At 38.1% G+C, this 17753-nt stretch overlaps 1 protein-coding gene across 4 annotated transcripts in view; it reads right to left on the bottom strand.

The window, feature by feature from the left end:
* Window positions 1–16815, bottom strand: part of LOC103472458 (ras/Rap GTPase-activating protein SynGAP-like) — a 57091-nt gene extending 40276 nt beyond the window's left edge. For 3 of the 4 annotated variants that reach the window (XM_008422106.2, XM_008422108.2, XM_008422107.2), the window contains exons 1-2: window positions 15578–16815; window positions 6416–6519 (exon numbers count right to left, since the gene is read on the bottom strand). In XM_008422106.2, coding sequence (XP_008420328.1) covers window positions 6416–6515 — 100 coding nt within the window. In that variant the 5' untranslated portion in view covers window positions 6516–6519; window positions 15578–16815. The remainder of the gene's footprint in view (window positions 1–6415; window positions 6520–15577) is intronic. The other variant, XM_008422109.2, reaches the window with a different exon arrangement.
* Window positions 16816–17753: the final 938 nt, after the last annotated feature.

Genomic DNA, 17753 nt, shown 5'->3' with positions numbered 1-17753 from the left:
TATATGATGCAAAGCTTGGTTTGCAACTTGGAGTGCCCAAAGGCACAATGCTATGTGACAGGAAGCTGGAACTAAAACAACATTTAGATTACGTGACAAATACTTTCTCCACTGATCCGCAGTGACAGAGTTCATCTAATTAAAGGAAGGATGAAAAGAAAATTGTACAGGGACATTCCTGATAAGCATCCAAAAGCCAAATATAAACTTTGATTTCAGAGAATAAAACTGCTGGACCCTCCCAGTAAATAATGTGTCTTGAATTCAATTGAAAATCTATGAAAATAATAAATAAAGATCAGTGAACAACAAAAGAGGCTTTGCTGTAGAATAAATTACATTCAGTTCTGTGTCACACAAAACCTGATTTAGAAGCTATTTTGTTTTGATTTCTTTGTATGAGGAAAACTGTTTGATTTCAGCATCTGCTACGGATTTTGTCATTAGGTTCCATTACAAATATTTATATGTTGCTGGCTATTATGAATCACAGTGTTGACAGATGCACAACTTTGCTTTTTTCACTCTTTAGTTTTGGAATCGTATACACTGCACAATGTTCTCTCAGAATTAATGAACCGAGACAAAAACAATAAACAACAAGGCAAACCATGAATAATTGAGACAACTAACGTTCTCTCGAGGCACAGAAGTCACATGAGTGGTTTTCTAACTACATTGTGACTGACGCCTACTAAAACTGCCCACATGTAGTTGGCTGTGACTCCCACATATCTTAGCCAGATGCTGAGTTTGCACCAATCTTGAGGTTTTTTCTAATTTCTGATAAATTATGTTGGATTTTCTGTTTGTTTTTGATGAGATTTGCCAGCAACACCCACCTCTTGGATGTTTGACAAATTTTCCTCTGGGAGCTAAACGCCTACTGGAGACCACGGTTGAACACGCGTTCTCCGTACCCATTTCTTATCCGCGAATAGACTGAAATGTAGTTCATTGCAATTATAAGTATTAATACGTTGCTTTAAAATAGCGCAAATATTATACATCTTTCTCTTTGTGATTCTGTTACCTGCTGTTGCCCATTTGAGCTGGCCTGAGATGCTGCGAGGTGAATTGTGCTTCTCTTAAGCTCTATAATACAGACTTACACTTGTATGTGAACAACAGACTGCAACAAAAGAGCAGAGGGTAACATTTCAGAGAGAGATTTTGCAGCTAAACCCAAACCAGATTTAAAAATACTTATATCACTAACACACTGTTTGTTTATTGTTGTATCAGTAGCTTTAAGTGACTTGTAATGACCCAAAGAAATGATTTAATCTCATTCAACTTTATGCAGACACTCGGTCTGCACTGGTGAAGATTTACTCCCCTCGCCATGCTGAATGCGTAATATCACTGGTATGGCAGAGGTTAGCCTTGTTTTATAAGTAATTCAGTAAATAACTAGTAAAAAAAATTTAGAAAAATCATAAATGGTGTAGAGAGCATTGAAGTTTTGTCTGAAGATGGTCAGACAATTTTAATAATAAAAACAGAAAAATGTGGCATCAAAATTTAAATTAACTTCCTAGATCTCCAGCACAAAGTCAGCTGTACACCCCCTACCCAATTACACTCACAATGCAAGTAATATCCTTATAATACTTATAAACACAAATTATTTCGCTCCAGTTTAGACTATACTGTCAAGCAAATTTCAGAAACACCAGCATGTGGCAAGATAACCATTACTTCAGTCTCCTAACATAATAAATTTGCTAATGGCCTAGCTAAAATTAGACAGCACATAGATCACTTATTTATCAAATCCATTTCACAGTTTCTGCAGATAAGTGCTGCACAACAGCTTCATATTTCTCTCCAAGCCAGAATCTTGCCACCAGTTACGTAAAAAAATAAAAAAATAAAAAATAAAAAATAAAAAGTCTGATGAAAAGAGTTGGAAGAGCTCGAAAAAAAACCTGTTAAACCTGAAATCAGTCAACACTATGAGGTGTTAAAATCAATGCAGGTGTGTGACTGTCACTGCTAGGTTATTGCCAAAATGATTCAGCATTTTATGACGAAAATAAACTGTGAAACCCCTAAATTTAATGTTGAGAAACTGAAATCGGACAATGCAGGACGTTGCCATTTAGACCAGATCTAACAAAAGGCGATACAGTCCGTTCGCCCAAAAGAATCCTTTGTAGTGGATCAAGAGATGAAAAGTGAGCAATGTCAATTCTTTAAATATAAAGTCTTTGCAATAAACAGCTTCTGTAACAAAAATGGAAGTACCTTTGTATTTGTGTTTTCTTAGGTTACATGAGCTTATTTGTAGCAAAGGTATCTCAAAAGTTAAATATCAGCCAGCCACGTAAGGTCAAAAGAGGAGTTTGTGAGAATCAAAGATGAAAAACAGAAGCCAAAAGCAGAATAAAATCTGAAAGAAAGAACTATTAAGACTTTTTGTTTGTTATCAAAACTAATCTTTGTCCTTTAGTTACCACAATAATCACATCTCTGGTATACGAGTTAATTAATCATTTATTTAATCCTCTGAAGATATAAGGATAATAAATTTAAAAGCTCATCTGAACTACAATGTCAATAAGTTTTCCGTTTAGGATTTCAGTGTTTTCCAAACTTTCATGGTATAAAAACAACCTATACTTATTTTGGTGTTCTTCAGTTTAAATGATCCAGGTTTTTCAAGGTTGTAAAGCAATTTAAATCTAAACTCAGGGGTAGAAAAAACAAACCACATGTCTTACGCTGTGATTATTTATTAAACAAAAATGAAGCCGAGATAGATTTTGTGATAATTAATTCAAACCTGAGATTCAAGCTAAACATGCCGAAGCTTTAGATTTGAAAAGAGGTCAAATAACGTGATGAAAATCACTGTAGAGATTGTTTTTTTAAATGCTTTGTAATTATATTCTACTGTTATGGATTTTACCTGAACAGCTCTACTCAATATTAGGTTCTCGATAACTAATATAGTAATTATCCTCTAAAATACTTCATGTGTAACTATTTGCAACGGCTTGAGCAGGTTTGAATAAATGTACAATGAGTGAGTCTTAATCCTGCTTTGAACTACATTCAGAAAGCTGACACGTCAAATAAATACCATTTTATTTATTTTCTACTCTTTATTTAATGACCACTGAAAATAGCAACGGCAGGAAAACACCTGCACACACCTGGACGCAGTTTGTTAACTTACTTTGTGTGAAGACTAGTAATGATTTGAAGCTCCTGTTTCTAAACGGGTTACATCTGGATTACCTGTCAGAACTGAGCCGTTTCGAATCTGAATGGCTCGCTGCAAGCCATATTTTTAGACCAAGTTGGCCCATTCAAAGTGACAGCTTGGTGTTATGTCTCAGTTTGAGTGGGTAGTCACTGCAGGTATCCAAATAAATGTGCTTAAGCAGAGTAAAAAGTGTTATACATCCACTTCTGGGGCAGAAGTTTCAGAAGAGACACCACAAAGTTTGGACGAAAAACAAAGAATAAAAGTGTTTTTCCACTTGTGTGGGATTTTTTTTAATTTTTTTATCCTGAACTCCAATCTTGAATAACTCAGACTAAAGTGGCTATTCTCCATATTAAACTCAGCAATATTTACAATTTGAAACCACCAAATAGGTCAAATGTGCTGAGAGTTAAAACTGCATCATGAATAGAGCTGTCCAAACTATCGGCATGACTGACGGGAGGAAAACCGCCTGGCAACCACTTAGTGGCTCTTTGACAGGCCGGCAGCAACACTCCATGGGGTTTTAGTATGAGCTGCGACTTACAAAACACAGACTGAAATCGTGGATGCCAAACGTGCCGCAGACGTGTAGAGGAAGAAACGTGAAGGGATTGCATCTTGTAGAGCCTTTTAGATTCTAAAACAAAAAAAAAACTCAAAGGGTAACAAACCCCTAATGTGAAGAAGTCAACAAGGGTGTGAAAACATCTTGAACTGTCCAGTTTTGTGATAACCGTCTTCCAAAACAAAACACAGAAGTGCAGTAGTGTGATGAGGTAAAACATAAAACTGTCAAATATACTTTCAAGGGATCATCAACTCTTTGAAATACCATGAGATTTTGATGGATTTTAGCAGCAAATGGAAAATAGATCACTATTTTCTTTAGCAGAATAAGGATGCCAAACAAAAGTGGTTCACTATGAAATAATAAAAAAAATTTTTAAAGGTCAGACAGTGTTTAAGTCTGGTAGAAAACTTACAAGATAAGATGAGCATAATAAAGGACACAATATTCTAAAAAAAAAAAATCAAAAGAGATTGTGAAAGTAGGATTGGTCAATGATCCTAACTCGATGCTCGAACCAGGGAGAAAACCGAATGCTACTCTAGTGCCAAAAGAGAACATAATCCTGACAGCATGGAGCGTGCTGTACATCAACACTGTGATTTTTAAAGAAAGTAAGTTGGACGATTATATTTATATAAATAAATAAAAAAAGCTCCACCTCTGGCTGTAGTCAGAGCCACTCCGGCGCTATGTTTAGAAACATCACTGTAACGAGGTAAATGCACACTGCACAGAAGAGGCAGAGCAGAGGGATTTAAAAGAAGTGGTGGGTGGAGGGGTTCAGGAAGAGGGAGCACTGTGGGCGGGAGAGATCCACAGAAAGAAAAAAAATAAAACCTGCAATCAGTCTGAATCCTGACAAGCTTTTTGAGAAAACCGGCTAAGCTCACAAACACACACACACACAAAAAAAAAAAAGTTTGGACTTGCAGCGTTTTGTGACCAGCATTTCCTGAGCGAGAGCTCCGGTGAAAATGCTCAGCAGCCTAAATAAATAAGCAGAACTCGTTTTCTATCGTGCGTTTTTTCAGCATTCCTGTCTTCCTCCTGCCTGTTTCTATGCTTGTGTGTGTGTGTGTGTGTGTGTGTGTGTGTGTGTGTGTGTGTGTGTGTGTGTGTGTGTGTGTGCGTGCGTGTGTGTGCGTGTGTGTGTGTGTGTGTGCCTGTGCGTGCGTGTGTGAGTGAGCTCCAGCCAAAGGGGAGTGTGGCCTCGTTGCCATAGGAACACGTTTGCTAGCGTGTGCACTGCTCTCCATCAAACTACCTTCATTTCTGCTAATGTATTTAGCAGCGTCATTACTGTGCTTGTGAATGGATGGATCCAAATGAAATAAGTGGAGTTAAGCAGGCGTGACTCTACAGACGTACCGAGGGGACGACCAGATACGGGAGGAGGAGGAACCTCAAAGCTACAAGCAGCAACAGATCGACGGAGGTCTTGTTATGCTGTTGCACAGAGATGAGCGTTAAAAAGTGGATAAAGAAATGGATAAGACATAAAATAATAAACCAATCAATTGTGCAACACTTCAAAACTTCTCTCTTTAACCCATGAATGTGTAATGCTTTTAGTAAATCATTAGAATTTCTTGCTGATCTGTTTTAAATAAATATTTTGTTCCATCATATAACTTTTGTCTGAAAAGTGAAAGGTCAAGGCGAGTTTTACACCGCTCTCCTCCTCAACCATCATTGCAGTACAATAAAACGTTGAAGGTTTTATTAAGTAGTAATAGTAGCTATGCTAACATTAGCTTGCAAATCACAGTGTGAAACATGGGGAGCAGAGAGAGACAGAAAGGATGAAGTGAACACCCAGAAAATAAAGTCTTATTTTAAGTAACTCAGTATGTTTTTAATGCCGTTTATTCTTTCTGACTGCAAGCATTGTGTTGTTTGTTGTTGCCCCGTCCCCTAGGTGGCACCACCGGCATTAAGATTCCTAAACTCTGGTATGAGTTAAGAGGCTCCTGACATCCATCCTGCTGTATTACATCACTGAAATGCAGCTCAAACAAGGTAAATTCCCAGAGCAGCTGGAAGCAAGCAAACAGTCTCTAGTTTGTTTCTGCCTTTCATTTTTTAACTGGTATTTTTAATGCTTTGATATTAAAAAACAACAGGTTTATGCGCTGCGTCGACTGTCCTGGAGCCAACTGAAGACGACGTTTGAATCCACGGAAAGGAGAAGGAAGACTTGGGAGTCTATCAAAGAGAGTGTAAAAAGAGAATGGCACTATCTAACCCAGAGGATGGTAACATAAAACAGAAGGAGTCTGTCGATGTGGGGCTCAGAGGAAACGTGATGCTCCAGTGGAGGATACAGGGAAAAGGGTATTAAAGAAAAACTTCAATACACAAAGGCATTTTTTTCCTGAAGAAAATAGGATTGAAAAGTCATGACATGAAAAGCAGAAGTCAGACGGGCATTAAAAACCTTTCACCACTGAAAACAGAGCAAACAGCAGCCTTGCGAATACATATAAAAACACAGATAACAGAGAAAGAAAGAAAAAGAAAAACCTCAGCGGACCACAAGGCACGGACTGGAGGACAAGGCTGGGCAACGACACAAAGCTGACAGGAGCAGAGAAGCAGACGGGTTCGTGTCTGGACTGACTCACTTGGCGTCAAAACTCCCGGTCCACCACAGCAAACCTCCGCTTGACCAACCAAGCCAAACTGACCCTGATGCGGCAGCCACGTCTTTGAAGAAGTGTCCATGCAGCTATATGGCACAGACACAAGTAGAGTTCGCACTTTCAGTTTTAATGAACCAACAACCTCAACAGTCACAGAGATGGAATAAATAAATTAATAACATGAAATGCGAAAATATATATATATTTTTTTTTAAATGCACTTTTGAACCTTGGCAGATTTGGTTGTTGTCACAAACTTCAATGTGTCTTAATGGAACGCTATCAAAAAAATCAAAGTGGTGTGTAGTAATGAGGTGGGAGGATATGATAAATGTTTTCATACTTCTAAAATGTTCATTTGTTTTCACTCCCCTTTAGTTTGATACCCCTAAATAATAATAATAATAATAATAATAATAATAATAATAATAATAATAATAATAATAATAATAATAATAATAAATACGATAATACATACAAAGCACTAGTAAACAAACAGTTTTATGGGAACCGAGGAACGCAGCAGGCAAGTCAAGATTAAACTTGTAAACAAAGCAACTTCTGAGAGAAAGTAATGAGAAATCCTCAAGTGGTGGAAGATGCTCTCGTTACATGATTTAACTTTTTGGCCTCCATGGAAACTGAAACCACACGTCACTGATCACATCATCCACATTATGAGACGTGGTGGCGGTGGCAGCATCATGCTGTGGGGTCAGAGTTGACAGGAAGCTGTAAAAGATTTGAGTGTGGAGATGATAGCTGAAAGCTACAATGAACTGGTCTGGGTCAAAGGTCACCAGCTGCTTGGCTGTAGTCCAGACATTCACAAAATGCATTTCTTTGTGGATCCTGGGCAATGAATAGATTTTGACGGAGCAGTTTCAGTTGAATCTGTAAAGTCATTTAATCTTGGAAGTTACTTTTAAGCCGTGCAACAGTTTCCAGATTTACAGCAGCTCAGTTATGGCTGCGTGCGCATTGACAGTGTTTACGAAAGGTATTCAGACAAAAAAAAAAGTTTAGTGTCAAAATGAAAACTGGTTTCTTTTAAAAAATAACGACAAACATAATTGAATAAACATTTATCTCCTTTAAAGTGACCAATTTCAACTGAGGTCCAGCCAAGTGGTGTTTGTAGTCTCACAATGAGTAGAATGAAGATCATCTGAGTATAGCGAGTGTGTGTCATGTGATCTTAATCATTACAACAGTGGAGCATAGTGGTGGCAGCATCATGATGCAGAGACGCTTCTCAGAAGGCTTGAAAAGGTAGAAAATAAAACAAATGCAAAACACAGGGAAATCCTGGAAGATAATTTGCTTCAGAGAACTTTTATTTTCCAGCAAGACAATGAGCCAAAGCATCCAGCTGAAGCTGCACTGGGTTAAAGACAACAAGATGGAAGTACTAGAGTGGCCCAGTCAAAGCTCAGACCTCAATTTGATAGAGAATTTGTGGCTGGGCCTGACAAGCACAGTTCACACAGCCAATCCCTACAAAACCTGACAGAGCTTGGAAAGATTTACAAGGAGAAATTGAGGAGAATTACGACCAGAAATGCAAACCTGACTGAGACTTATCCACACATAGACGCTGTAGCTGCATCCAAAGGAAGATACAGTAAATATGGAGGTGAATATTTATGCAATTATCTATTTTATGTTCAATATTTTTAATTATTTTGTAGAAATCAGTTTTCACTCTTTTTTTTGTCAAAACCAAATTTTGTTGATTGATATGCAGCAACAAAAGGGGAAAATATTCAAGGGAGTGAATACTTTGTAATGCACACAAAGGGAGAGAAAACCCAGCAAGCAGTGAGGTGAAAAAAATACCAGTTTGACAAAATTATACCATAATTGAATTTATAAAAGTTAGCTCTGAAATAATAAAGGTTGGAAAACCTTTATTTTCCAACCTATAAATCCAAAAGACTCAGAGCCGTTCTAACTTATATGTTCGGAGACGGGGGCGATTATTAAAAAGCCAAACGGCTACCATCAAGTAAAACAATAAAAAGTAAAAACAATAAAATCAGGTATACGTGTGAAATAAAAACAACACTTTTTATATCAGCGTCACCAGTATGTGTGGTTTTTTTTTGGGGGGGGGGGGGTTCCAACACATATTTCTGACCGGAGTCGATCACCTCAGAGGGTGTCAGACTCATCATCGATGGTTGCAGGATACCGGCCCTCATTTCAACACACCAAGCTGAATGTCTGATTACCTCTTCAGCATCCAATCAAGTTTAACACAGTCCTGCTAATGACTCCATTATTAGATTCGAGTGTGTTAAAGCAGAGACACATCTTCACTGGAGCCTCCAGGGATCTCCGACTTCAGTCACATTCCTGCAACTTTTTGATGCGTTCCTGCTCAAAAACACACCTGAATCAAGTGTCTGATTTACAGACCTGATAATCACTCATTCATTTTATTCAGATGTTGGAACAGGGATGCATGTAAAAGTAGAAAAATAGTAGCTTTGAGTGGCTGGAGTTGGAGAAGCAAAACGTATGTAAATCAAGGTTCTGAACACGTCCTTAGATTAAACATTAATTACACTTCTCTTCTTTTTAAGGCATAAGTTTTTTTGTTTGACTATTTGTAATTGGGCAAATCAAGCTGAGTGAATTTTAGAGCGCTTATTTTACTCAAAAACATCTAAACAGAAATTAGAAAAACTAAAAAAGTGTGCAGCCGTAAACCAAACTTATTTAAATCTCCAGTGCATTGTTTTTATTTTCTTTCCTCTTCTTTGTTACGCACTACTTTGCGTTCTCTCACATACAATTTTCTAATTACATCGAAGTTTGTGATTGCAAAATAACAAAATATGAAAATGTTAATTTTTGCAATTTGCAATTTGTTTTTCTAGTGAGCAGTAAGTTCCTCACAGAAAAGCCGATGTTTATCTGAGTGAGTTGAAGGAAATGGCGTGTTAGAGGTATAATCAGTCCTGATTGCGCTCTGAAACATTGTGGTTTTCATGGAGGTTTTTCTACATGCAGCCTTTTATAGTTGCCCTTTCCAAACTAAATGTCACCACGCTGCTCAACCACAAGCTGCTACCATGATTAATTGATAAGCATTCCTACAGACACATCAGCGTTTTGAGATTCCCTTCTAGTCATGTTAGCAGGTGCGGGAAAACGCTCTTATATCCGATGTGATGTTTGCTTTAAAAACAGCTCATTAAAATTCAATATTCTTCTCTTTGCCTTCTGAGAAATCCAAAACCATGATCAATTTGTTAGATGTTGAATATTTCTTGTGTCTGGAGCGTTTCTGCAAAACGCAGAAGACTTTGGATCTTTAAACAGCACCGAGTGAAATCATTTTATTTGACCAGAAGTCTCTGAATAGCTTTCCAGCTTTTAGGTGAGAACGTTTCACTGGTGAAATTCTCACAGATATCAGTGTAAAGTAGTTCAGGTTTCCTAACATCCAATTGAGATTTGGATCAATATCTTGAAAGTGTGATTATTAATCCATAAATTCTAACAAATCTCCACCGAGTTCAGCATTTTGTGGATGAAAATAAGGCTTACTAGTTATCATTAACATTGTATTACTTATTTTATGTTATTTAAAGTTGTATTGAATACCATACTGTTGTATTGAATACCATACTGTTGTATTGAATACCATACTGTTGTATTGAATACCATACTGCAGTCAGAACAAACCTACACAACAGCAAAGCCCTTTAAAATTGGCCGACAACTATTTAAAAATCACAAAGAAAACGCAGAAAGGTGCAGGTCATGTCAGCGCTGGACCATTTTGAAAAAGATTTCCGTCATGGGAGATTTGTTTCTTTATTCTTCTGTCTTTTTAGAAGGACATGGACAGAAAGTTCTCCAGACCCAAAATAAAATGGACCATTTGGACTGTTATCATCAACAGGTCTAAATGCCAAGCTTTGTGGGAATACATCAGGGCCCTAAGAGAAGCAATGCTGTCACTCTTTGCTGAAAGACAAAATGAAATCTCTTTAAGATGGCTCTGTTTCCATGAAGATGCACATGTATCTCATTATGGGTGATATATAGACATATTTTTTTTTTATATTACAAAAAGAAGATGTGTGATGCTGTCCTAAGTTGTTCCTTCCACAGAATGCACTTTTTGTTAGTAAAACATTCAAAATCATCTTATTTTGTTGCACACATTAACACCATGAAAGAGGAAAACAGAGAGAGAAAAATAAATAAATAAATCTTACAAGACATGCACCAGAAGATCTTTGGGAAAAATATTTGGGAGAAATTTTGATTTAAAGTGTCCCCATCATCTTTTATCAAGACTTTGCGAACCTAATATTTAAAAACTGAAGTACATTAGCAAAACGTTGAAGCTCCTGTGAGATACTTTAGGAAAACTGGCACAAATAGATGAAATAATCCGTTTTTTATTGCTTGGGTTATTAAAATTCTAATTTTTTTTTGGTACACACTTAAATCAAAAAATGAGAACCTGACGGACTGTAGTGACCATGTGGGCAGTCAGAGAATCGGATTGTGCTTAAGTGGAAAACATTTTTTTTTATTATTTTGCTCGTGCTTTGTCATTCTTTTTAAATGTCTGAATATTCATTTTGATCATAACGTACTGTATCTTTAAAAGTCTACTTACTTTGATGACGCAATGCAAACACCTGCATCGCAACCGAGAAGCTTTTATTTAAACTCAATAAACACTTTTTTGTTTGTTTTTGTAGCTCAGGTCTAGTTTCCGAGAGGTGAACATTGTCCAAGGAAACGGTGGAAAAGCAGGCGCAGACGCAATGTTCGGACAGAAATCTACATTGTAATGTTTACGATCACACCAGATTTTACCTTTTGCACACATTTATCTGTGCACAACTAGATCTATACAATATGGGCTTACATTTAGCTGGAACAACCTCTTATCACACCCCGATGCTGTCCTGAACATTCAATGTATGACTTTAGAAATGATTCAGAAGTGTTGTGCTCAAAGAGGCTTGTCTGAATGTAACACTTTTTAAAACGATCCATGATTAGAGTCGCCACTTGACATGACTAACATGGTAAACCCGATATAATGATTATATGTTGAAAACCTTGCATGTGAATTAGCTTTAGCTAAGCCTTTTTTTATCTACAATAAGAGATTGTTTACATTTTTGCTTCCCGCTCTTGTCCAAGGAATGTAACTGAGGAAGTAACAGATTATATTCCTTGTTGGTGGAAAAGTGGAAAAAATGGCCACAAATTCTCCAAAGTCCACTCTGATTGGCTCTCAACACCCTCATGATGACTCCTTCTCTGCGGAAGATGTAGCCGACTTCTCAGAGTCAATCAGAGAGAAACGCAAGCAGAAAGACGCTGCCAGCCAAACCGAGCCAGGCCAAAACCTAATTAAACAGGCATAAATGTTTTATCTGTAAGGAAAGCTTTGATAATTTCATCTGTTTTTCTGGGTGAAGTTCCTAAACTCCCAAGCGACTCAAAATGGAAAATAGCTCCAACATCCAGCAGCCTGGGGCGGACAAAGAGCCACCAACATTAGGTCAGTTCAAACAGCTGCAGTGAGATTTGTTTCTCCATCACGCAGGCTGAGAATCAGACGTCAGAATCACAGGTCAAGATGTTGCATCTGGACTGTTGAAAGGCGATACAACAAGACTCAGGTCAAAGTAAGGTTTCTTCTGCTAAAGTGGTTTTCAGGTTTCAGTGTCAAAGGTGAGTCGAAAACTTTAAATTCTTCACTCTCCACCTCAACTTGGCCTATGAATGTTTGATAACAGTAAAAACCTTTTTTTTTTTTTGCTTATATCGATTAAAATATTAATTTATCACATTGTTTTGCTACTTTTTTATTCAATCAAAAAATATGACAGCAAAATAAATCTTGTTGTTTTTTTTTTTTTGTGGGGTCAATTTTTATTTTTTTAACTGCTGATGGGAGGTATGATAAAGCTTCAGTGCAAGAGGAAACAATTTGAGCAAACTCCAGGACAGAAACTTGTTCAAATAGGTTCCTACACTTTTATTTTTAGAGGAAATTTAAGCAGACTGACAGATCCTTTCTGTTCTTGGCAGAGCGATAAAGCTCCGTCCATGCGTTACACTGACGATGGCTGAAGAAGGGGAGAATTATGACGGAAACTCGGTGCTGGAGGAGAGTCAGCGCTCTGCCGGCTGTCAGACTCTCAGATGACAACTGCGACAGAGAAGCAAGCAGTCCAGATTCTCAACAGTTTGCGGCGAATTGGGAGAAATTAATTGATGTTGGTGATTCATGCCTTTTTTATTACAGCTCAGCCAACAAAATCGCTACACCAAGGCATGCTGGTAGCTGCTTCACGAGGGAGAGGAGGAGGAAACCCAGCGAGGGGGAACGAGTAAGAGCAATCAGGAGTTATCTTGTTCCATTAAATTAAAAGTGAAACTACTGATGTTTCATTAACAAAAGTACTTTTTCCTTCTGGGGTTTTTTTTTCCTGGGTTAAGATGGGAAAGCCCACTGAGTGCAACACAATCCAGAAAACCCAAACATTAGCTACATCTGACCCCAGCTGAGATGGAGGAACTCTGTCACAGCAGAGATTGAATAATTCACTGAATGGATATCTGCAACAATATCCATCGCAAGAAGCTTTTCTGGCTGAACATTTTCACAATCGATGGTAAAAAATTTTACCACCTATGTATTGCCAGGATGTGTTTTGACAACAAGCTTCCTGCTGGACAACTAAAACAATCCTGAAAGCAACATTTTGTTGTTTTGTGTGAGTCAGCTTTTCCACTAATTATAAAGCTGGTGGAGGCCCCCTGTGGGGCCTACAGGTGTCAGTGGAGCCCCCCGAGAAAGCTAATTAGCCAACTTTAAGCATCAAGAAATAAGAACGCCCGTAGCATTACATCAGATATGTAAACAGCTATCATTATGCACAAAATACAACAGCACTTTAACACGGTGGAAGTCGAGTGCACACAACTTTTCAAATGATGAACCGGTTGTTCGCAGTGTGAGGGCGCACGTTTAGTTCCTGGGTTAGCTAGTTTCCAGCAAACTGTACTTGTCTCATATATTCTGAACTGTTCGGTTTCATCCTCTCTGCGTCGTTCCTTTAGTCGGGTAAGGGCCGACTGATGACAAGACGATGGCAAACCAGGGTCGGCATTAGCTTGTTGACTTTCCGCTTCGGCTAAGTGATGCCTGTTCTGACTTTATCTACTTTTTTCAGACGCTTCCTACTATGAAGACTGATAGCACATTAAGTAGCAGGTATGGTAATTCAAAGTGAATTCAAAGTGATGGGTTTTCCATCAGCAAAACTTTTTGCTTGTCAATTGAAAGCAGATGGGGGACAAAATATGTAGCATTTTTAAAGAAACATATTGCCGAGATAAAATCTGTTATATTTAATTTTAATGAGAAATAATTGTAGTGTTTGTCCTTGTGTAAATAATAACTCAATGGTTCTTGAGTTCAAGGTCTTTTCATCCCTGATAACAGCAAAGCAACTGTCTGTCAAATTAACAATTATTATGCTCCCAGCAATTTAGACTTTTTTCCCCCCATTTGTTCTTTGTTTGTAACCGTAAAATTGTCGAGCAGATAATATGCTAAACTACTTAATTCGAGACAATTTCTTTGGGTCACCCTCCAGGTCTTCGAGAGATGAAGATGCAGCTATAATCACATCATCCCGTTTCAACTAAAACAGTTGAAATTCCCAAATGTCTCGTCTGTTTTTGCTCTAGAAGATAACCTTCGCGTCATAATGCATGACGCCGAAGCATAGACAGCCACTCAGGTGTGGCACTGAACCTTTTCATAAAAGTAAAATAGCTTAATAAAAAAAAAGTGAACTTAAACTTGAATGTGGAGATCACAGTACATGCAAACATAACAGAGAATTTTCCAGGTAGACAAGTAGACAATTACCCCTAAAAAACTTATCTAAGAAATAAAAACATGCAAGCGAACATAGCACATTAAATTAATAAACAAAGGAAAACTTACACTGCAAAATCCTTCTAAATAATAATAAACACAGAGGAATGAACAACGTAAGCCAACCCAAAATGGATGTGATGACAGTAAACAGCCAGAATAATAATCACAAAAAGGAAACAAAACAGCAGCACTAATAGATTATGACAGGAACAGTCCAGAATAAATAAGCAGACCACAAAAGTAGAACTATGTGAATAAACCTGAGGAAAACGACAAACATGGCAGAACTGTGAATCATAAATCAGGCACAAAGAAAATGATCAGAGCCAAAAGCTGAACTCCCAAAGAAAGTGGCGTTTCGTTTTCATGAAACGAAGCATGTCCAGAAATTGTGACCCGAAGTCAGTCAGAGCTTCATGAGTCACAGAAATAAGATGCACTAAAAATTAACCCACACTGACATGCTAGCACTGTTGTTAGCATGCTAATGCTAGCGTAAGCGGTCACGGTGAAATTATCTTAAAATTAATTTTACATTTGAACAGCGCCATGTACTCTTCTAACTCCCTGCGGCATTCAGCTGTGCTGCAGTATGAACGCTAATATGTATGTAAACAGAAATAAATCCATTTGTGTCAACCATGAAATATAGATTTTTTATTTCTCCGAAGCATATCGCTAACAAAATGATGTTATTGTTCTGGTGAAAGTGTAAAATCACAAGTTAGAAGTACTTTATTTGAAATTTTCTTAATGGGCATTAAAGCAGCAACAGATTCTCCTACCTTAACAACACAAAAACATGAGAACTTATACCAGTCAGCTGTTTTGAGCTGATGTTGCATGTGATACTGTAGGGTTTTATGTGTTTAATCAACAACAGGAGGCTTCTGAAATAAAAAGCTGCAGCCTGAAGACTTATAAACAACAGAAAATAATATTTTTGTAAGCAAAGGTCATGCAGAAAGAAAAAGCAGCTGCTGGACATTTCTGTACAGCTCTCGGCGGTTTCTTTTCTGCATTAACCTGTAGTCTGAGACCATCTACCTACGCTGTCCACATACAGGCTGGAAAGGTTTAACACCTTCCTTAGAGCTGCTGAATTCAACACTCCCTAAACACTTCACAGCAAGCATTACTGCTTGCCACTTCTTTTTTTCTTTTTTCTTTTCCTTAATACACCCACGTTTGTTGGCGCTTACCCAAAAATACAGGACTTTCTGGAGAAGAAATCAGAACATCTGGGGGTGCAGACTGGATCCAGGTGGGTCTCCAGGGCACTTGGTGTAATAGGAGCGTTGCGAGGCTTAATTCCTTCTCGGTGCGCTGAAGGAATCAGTTTGTGAAGGCATTACAGAGACGGTGATCCAGGCATGGTCTCTGAAAGCTTGAAGTATTTCAATCATCAGGCCAATTCGTTGGGTTTCCACTGCAGCCTTCACCTGTGCTGCAGAGTGTCCAGAGGTGTTTTTTTGTAAAGGATTGAAGGCTCCTGAGGGAGGAGGAAAGGGGGCGGGGGACGAAATGAAACTGAGGCTGTGACTGGGATCCCTTCACCTCCAGATCAGTTCATCACTGAAGCCACAGCTTGCCCGTCAGCGGCGGCTCAGCTGCTCTCCTCTGCTTCTCCTTCCTCTCCTCCTCCTCCTCCTCTGCTCTCTGTCCCCCAACGAAATGCAACGCAATCCCAACGCAGCTCGCTCGGTAATGGAGACAATCACCCTTTTTTGTCATCTTAATTGTTTGATCTGGGCGCACAAGACTCCAAACTGCCCCTCCGTATCTGGAAACAACCTCGTCACACAGCAGCAGCAGCAGCAGCAGACTGGTTCAACCGTTCCTCAACACACCTTAGCGCTTAAAAACGGCAGGAAACTGTAACAGCTGCTCATGCCAGTTGTATTAAAATGAATGTTATCAATCAGATGATGATGATGATGATGGTGATGATGATGATGATTGCAGGGTATGCCAATAACTCTGAGCTGGAAACAGCCCTGCTGCTGCTGCTGCTACCGCTCGCCGCGCGCTCCAAAACCCTGAAAAAGCGTCCAAATATACGGAGAATATTCACAGGAAAAAAAAGAAAGAAAAAAAAAAACCGCGCACCGAAAAATTCAAAGAAAATCGCATTCACGCACGTAATATTAGTTTTTTTTTTTTGTTTTGTTTTTCTAAATCGTGATCCTTTCTTCTACCTCCGGATGATGGTTTAATCTTGGCAAGCGTCTGCAGTTGGCACACACCGACGTCCCCATAATCCAAAAAAGCTGCGATAAAAGGAAGAGGTTGAATCTTGGTATTAATTGACGCCCGAACTGGCCTTTTGAGCGTTGCAGTCACACCTAATTTAGATTTAACGGCGGAGCTCGGAGCTGGGGGGGGGGGAAGAAACCCTGCTCGGTGCGCGGAGAAGTCTCTTCCCCCTGAGGGTGGAGATAGTGAGCAGGAATCATGCAACGCCTCCAAAAGGAACCGAGTCCGCCCGACTCAGAACCAGCTGTAGAGAGATTTTCAATTATTCTCAAAGCGCAACGAACATTTATGATAGATAACTAAAGTTAACTAAATGAGCTGTATTTAGAGAGAAGCCAGGCGCATTAGAAAATCTGTGAAAAGTTCATCCAATTATTTTTGTTCATTTTTTGTGATTATGACATAATAAAAACCTGACTATACGTTTTTCTTTAAAACAATTAAAGTATTTTTAATACAAAAATGCTATGGCCAAAGAATGGCAGATTAATCATTTGACAGTAGCCTAGCATATAGTCACTGAAACCCTCCACAAGGAGGAGAGGTCACGGAAGGACATGTGGAAAGATGAGTGGAAGGAAAAAGTTAGGGAAAAAAATAATTCTCACCTACTGTATTTATTTATTTATTATTATTATTATTATTATTATTATTATTATTATTATTATTATTATTATTATTATTGTTGTTGTTGTGTAGGTGGAGGTATTGCAAGTTGTATTAGTTATTTTGTTGGGCTTTTTTTATTTATTTTTTTTATGATATCATTTTAATTAAAACTATTGTTGCTACCATCATTATTATTATTGTTGTTGTTAATGGTGGCAGTAGACGTAGTTGGAATAATAGAGGTTTTTACTCATGAGTTAGTTTTCTTATTTAATACTTAACTGATGATGATGATGATGATGATGATGATGATGATGATGATGATGATGAGCTATATCAACTACAGTTCTCATATCACTGCTGTCATTTTGTTTTATTGAGTTTGGTGCACGTTCACACATAATTACATAAAAATATCATTCTAAAATATTCTAACAGAAGTCCATTCTTAAAACAGCTCCCCTGTGTAAGAAATTTATATAATATTTGTTTCATTTTTTATTATTCAAATAA

This window comes from Poecilia reticulata, linkage group LG11, assembly GCF_000633615.1.
Source record: "Poecilia reticulata strain Guanapo linkage group LG11, Guppy_female_1.0+MT, whole genome shotgun sequence".
Classification (NCBI taxonomy): Eukaryota; Metazoa; Chordata; class Actinopteri; order Cyprinodontiformes; family Poeciliidae; genus Poecilia; species Poecilia reticulata.
Note: the sequence above shows the minus strand (reverse complement) of the source record. Positions and strands in the feature narration are given on the sequence as shown.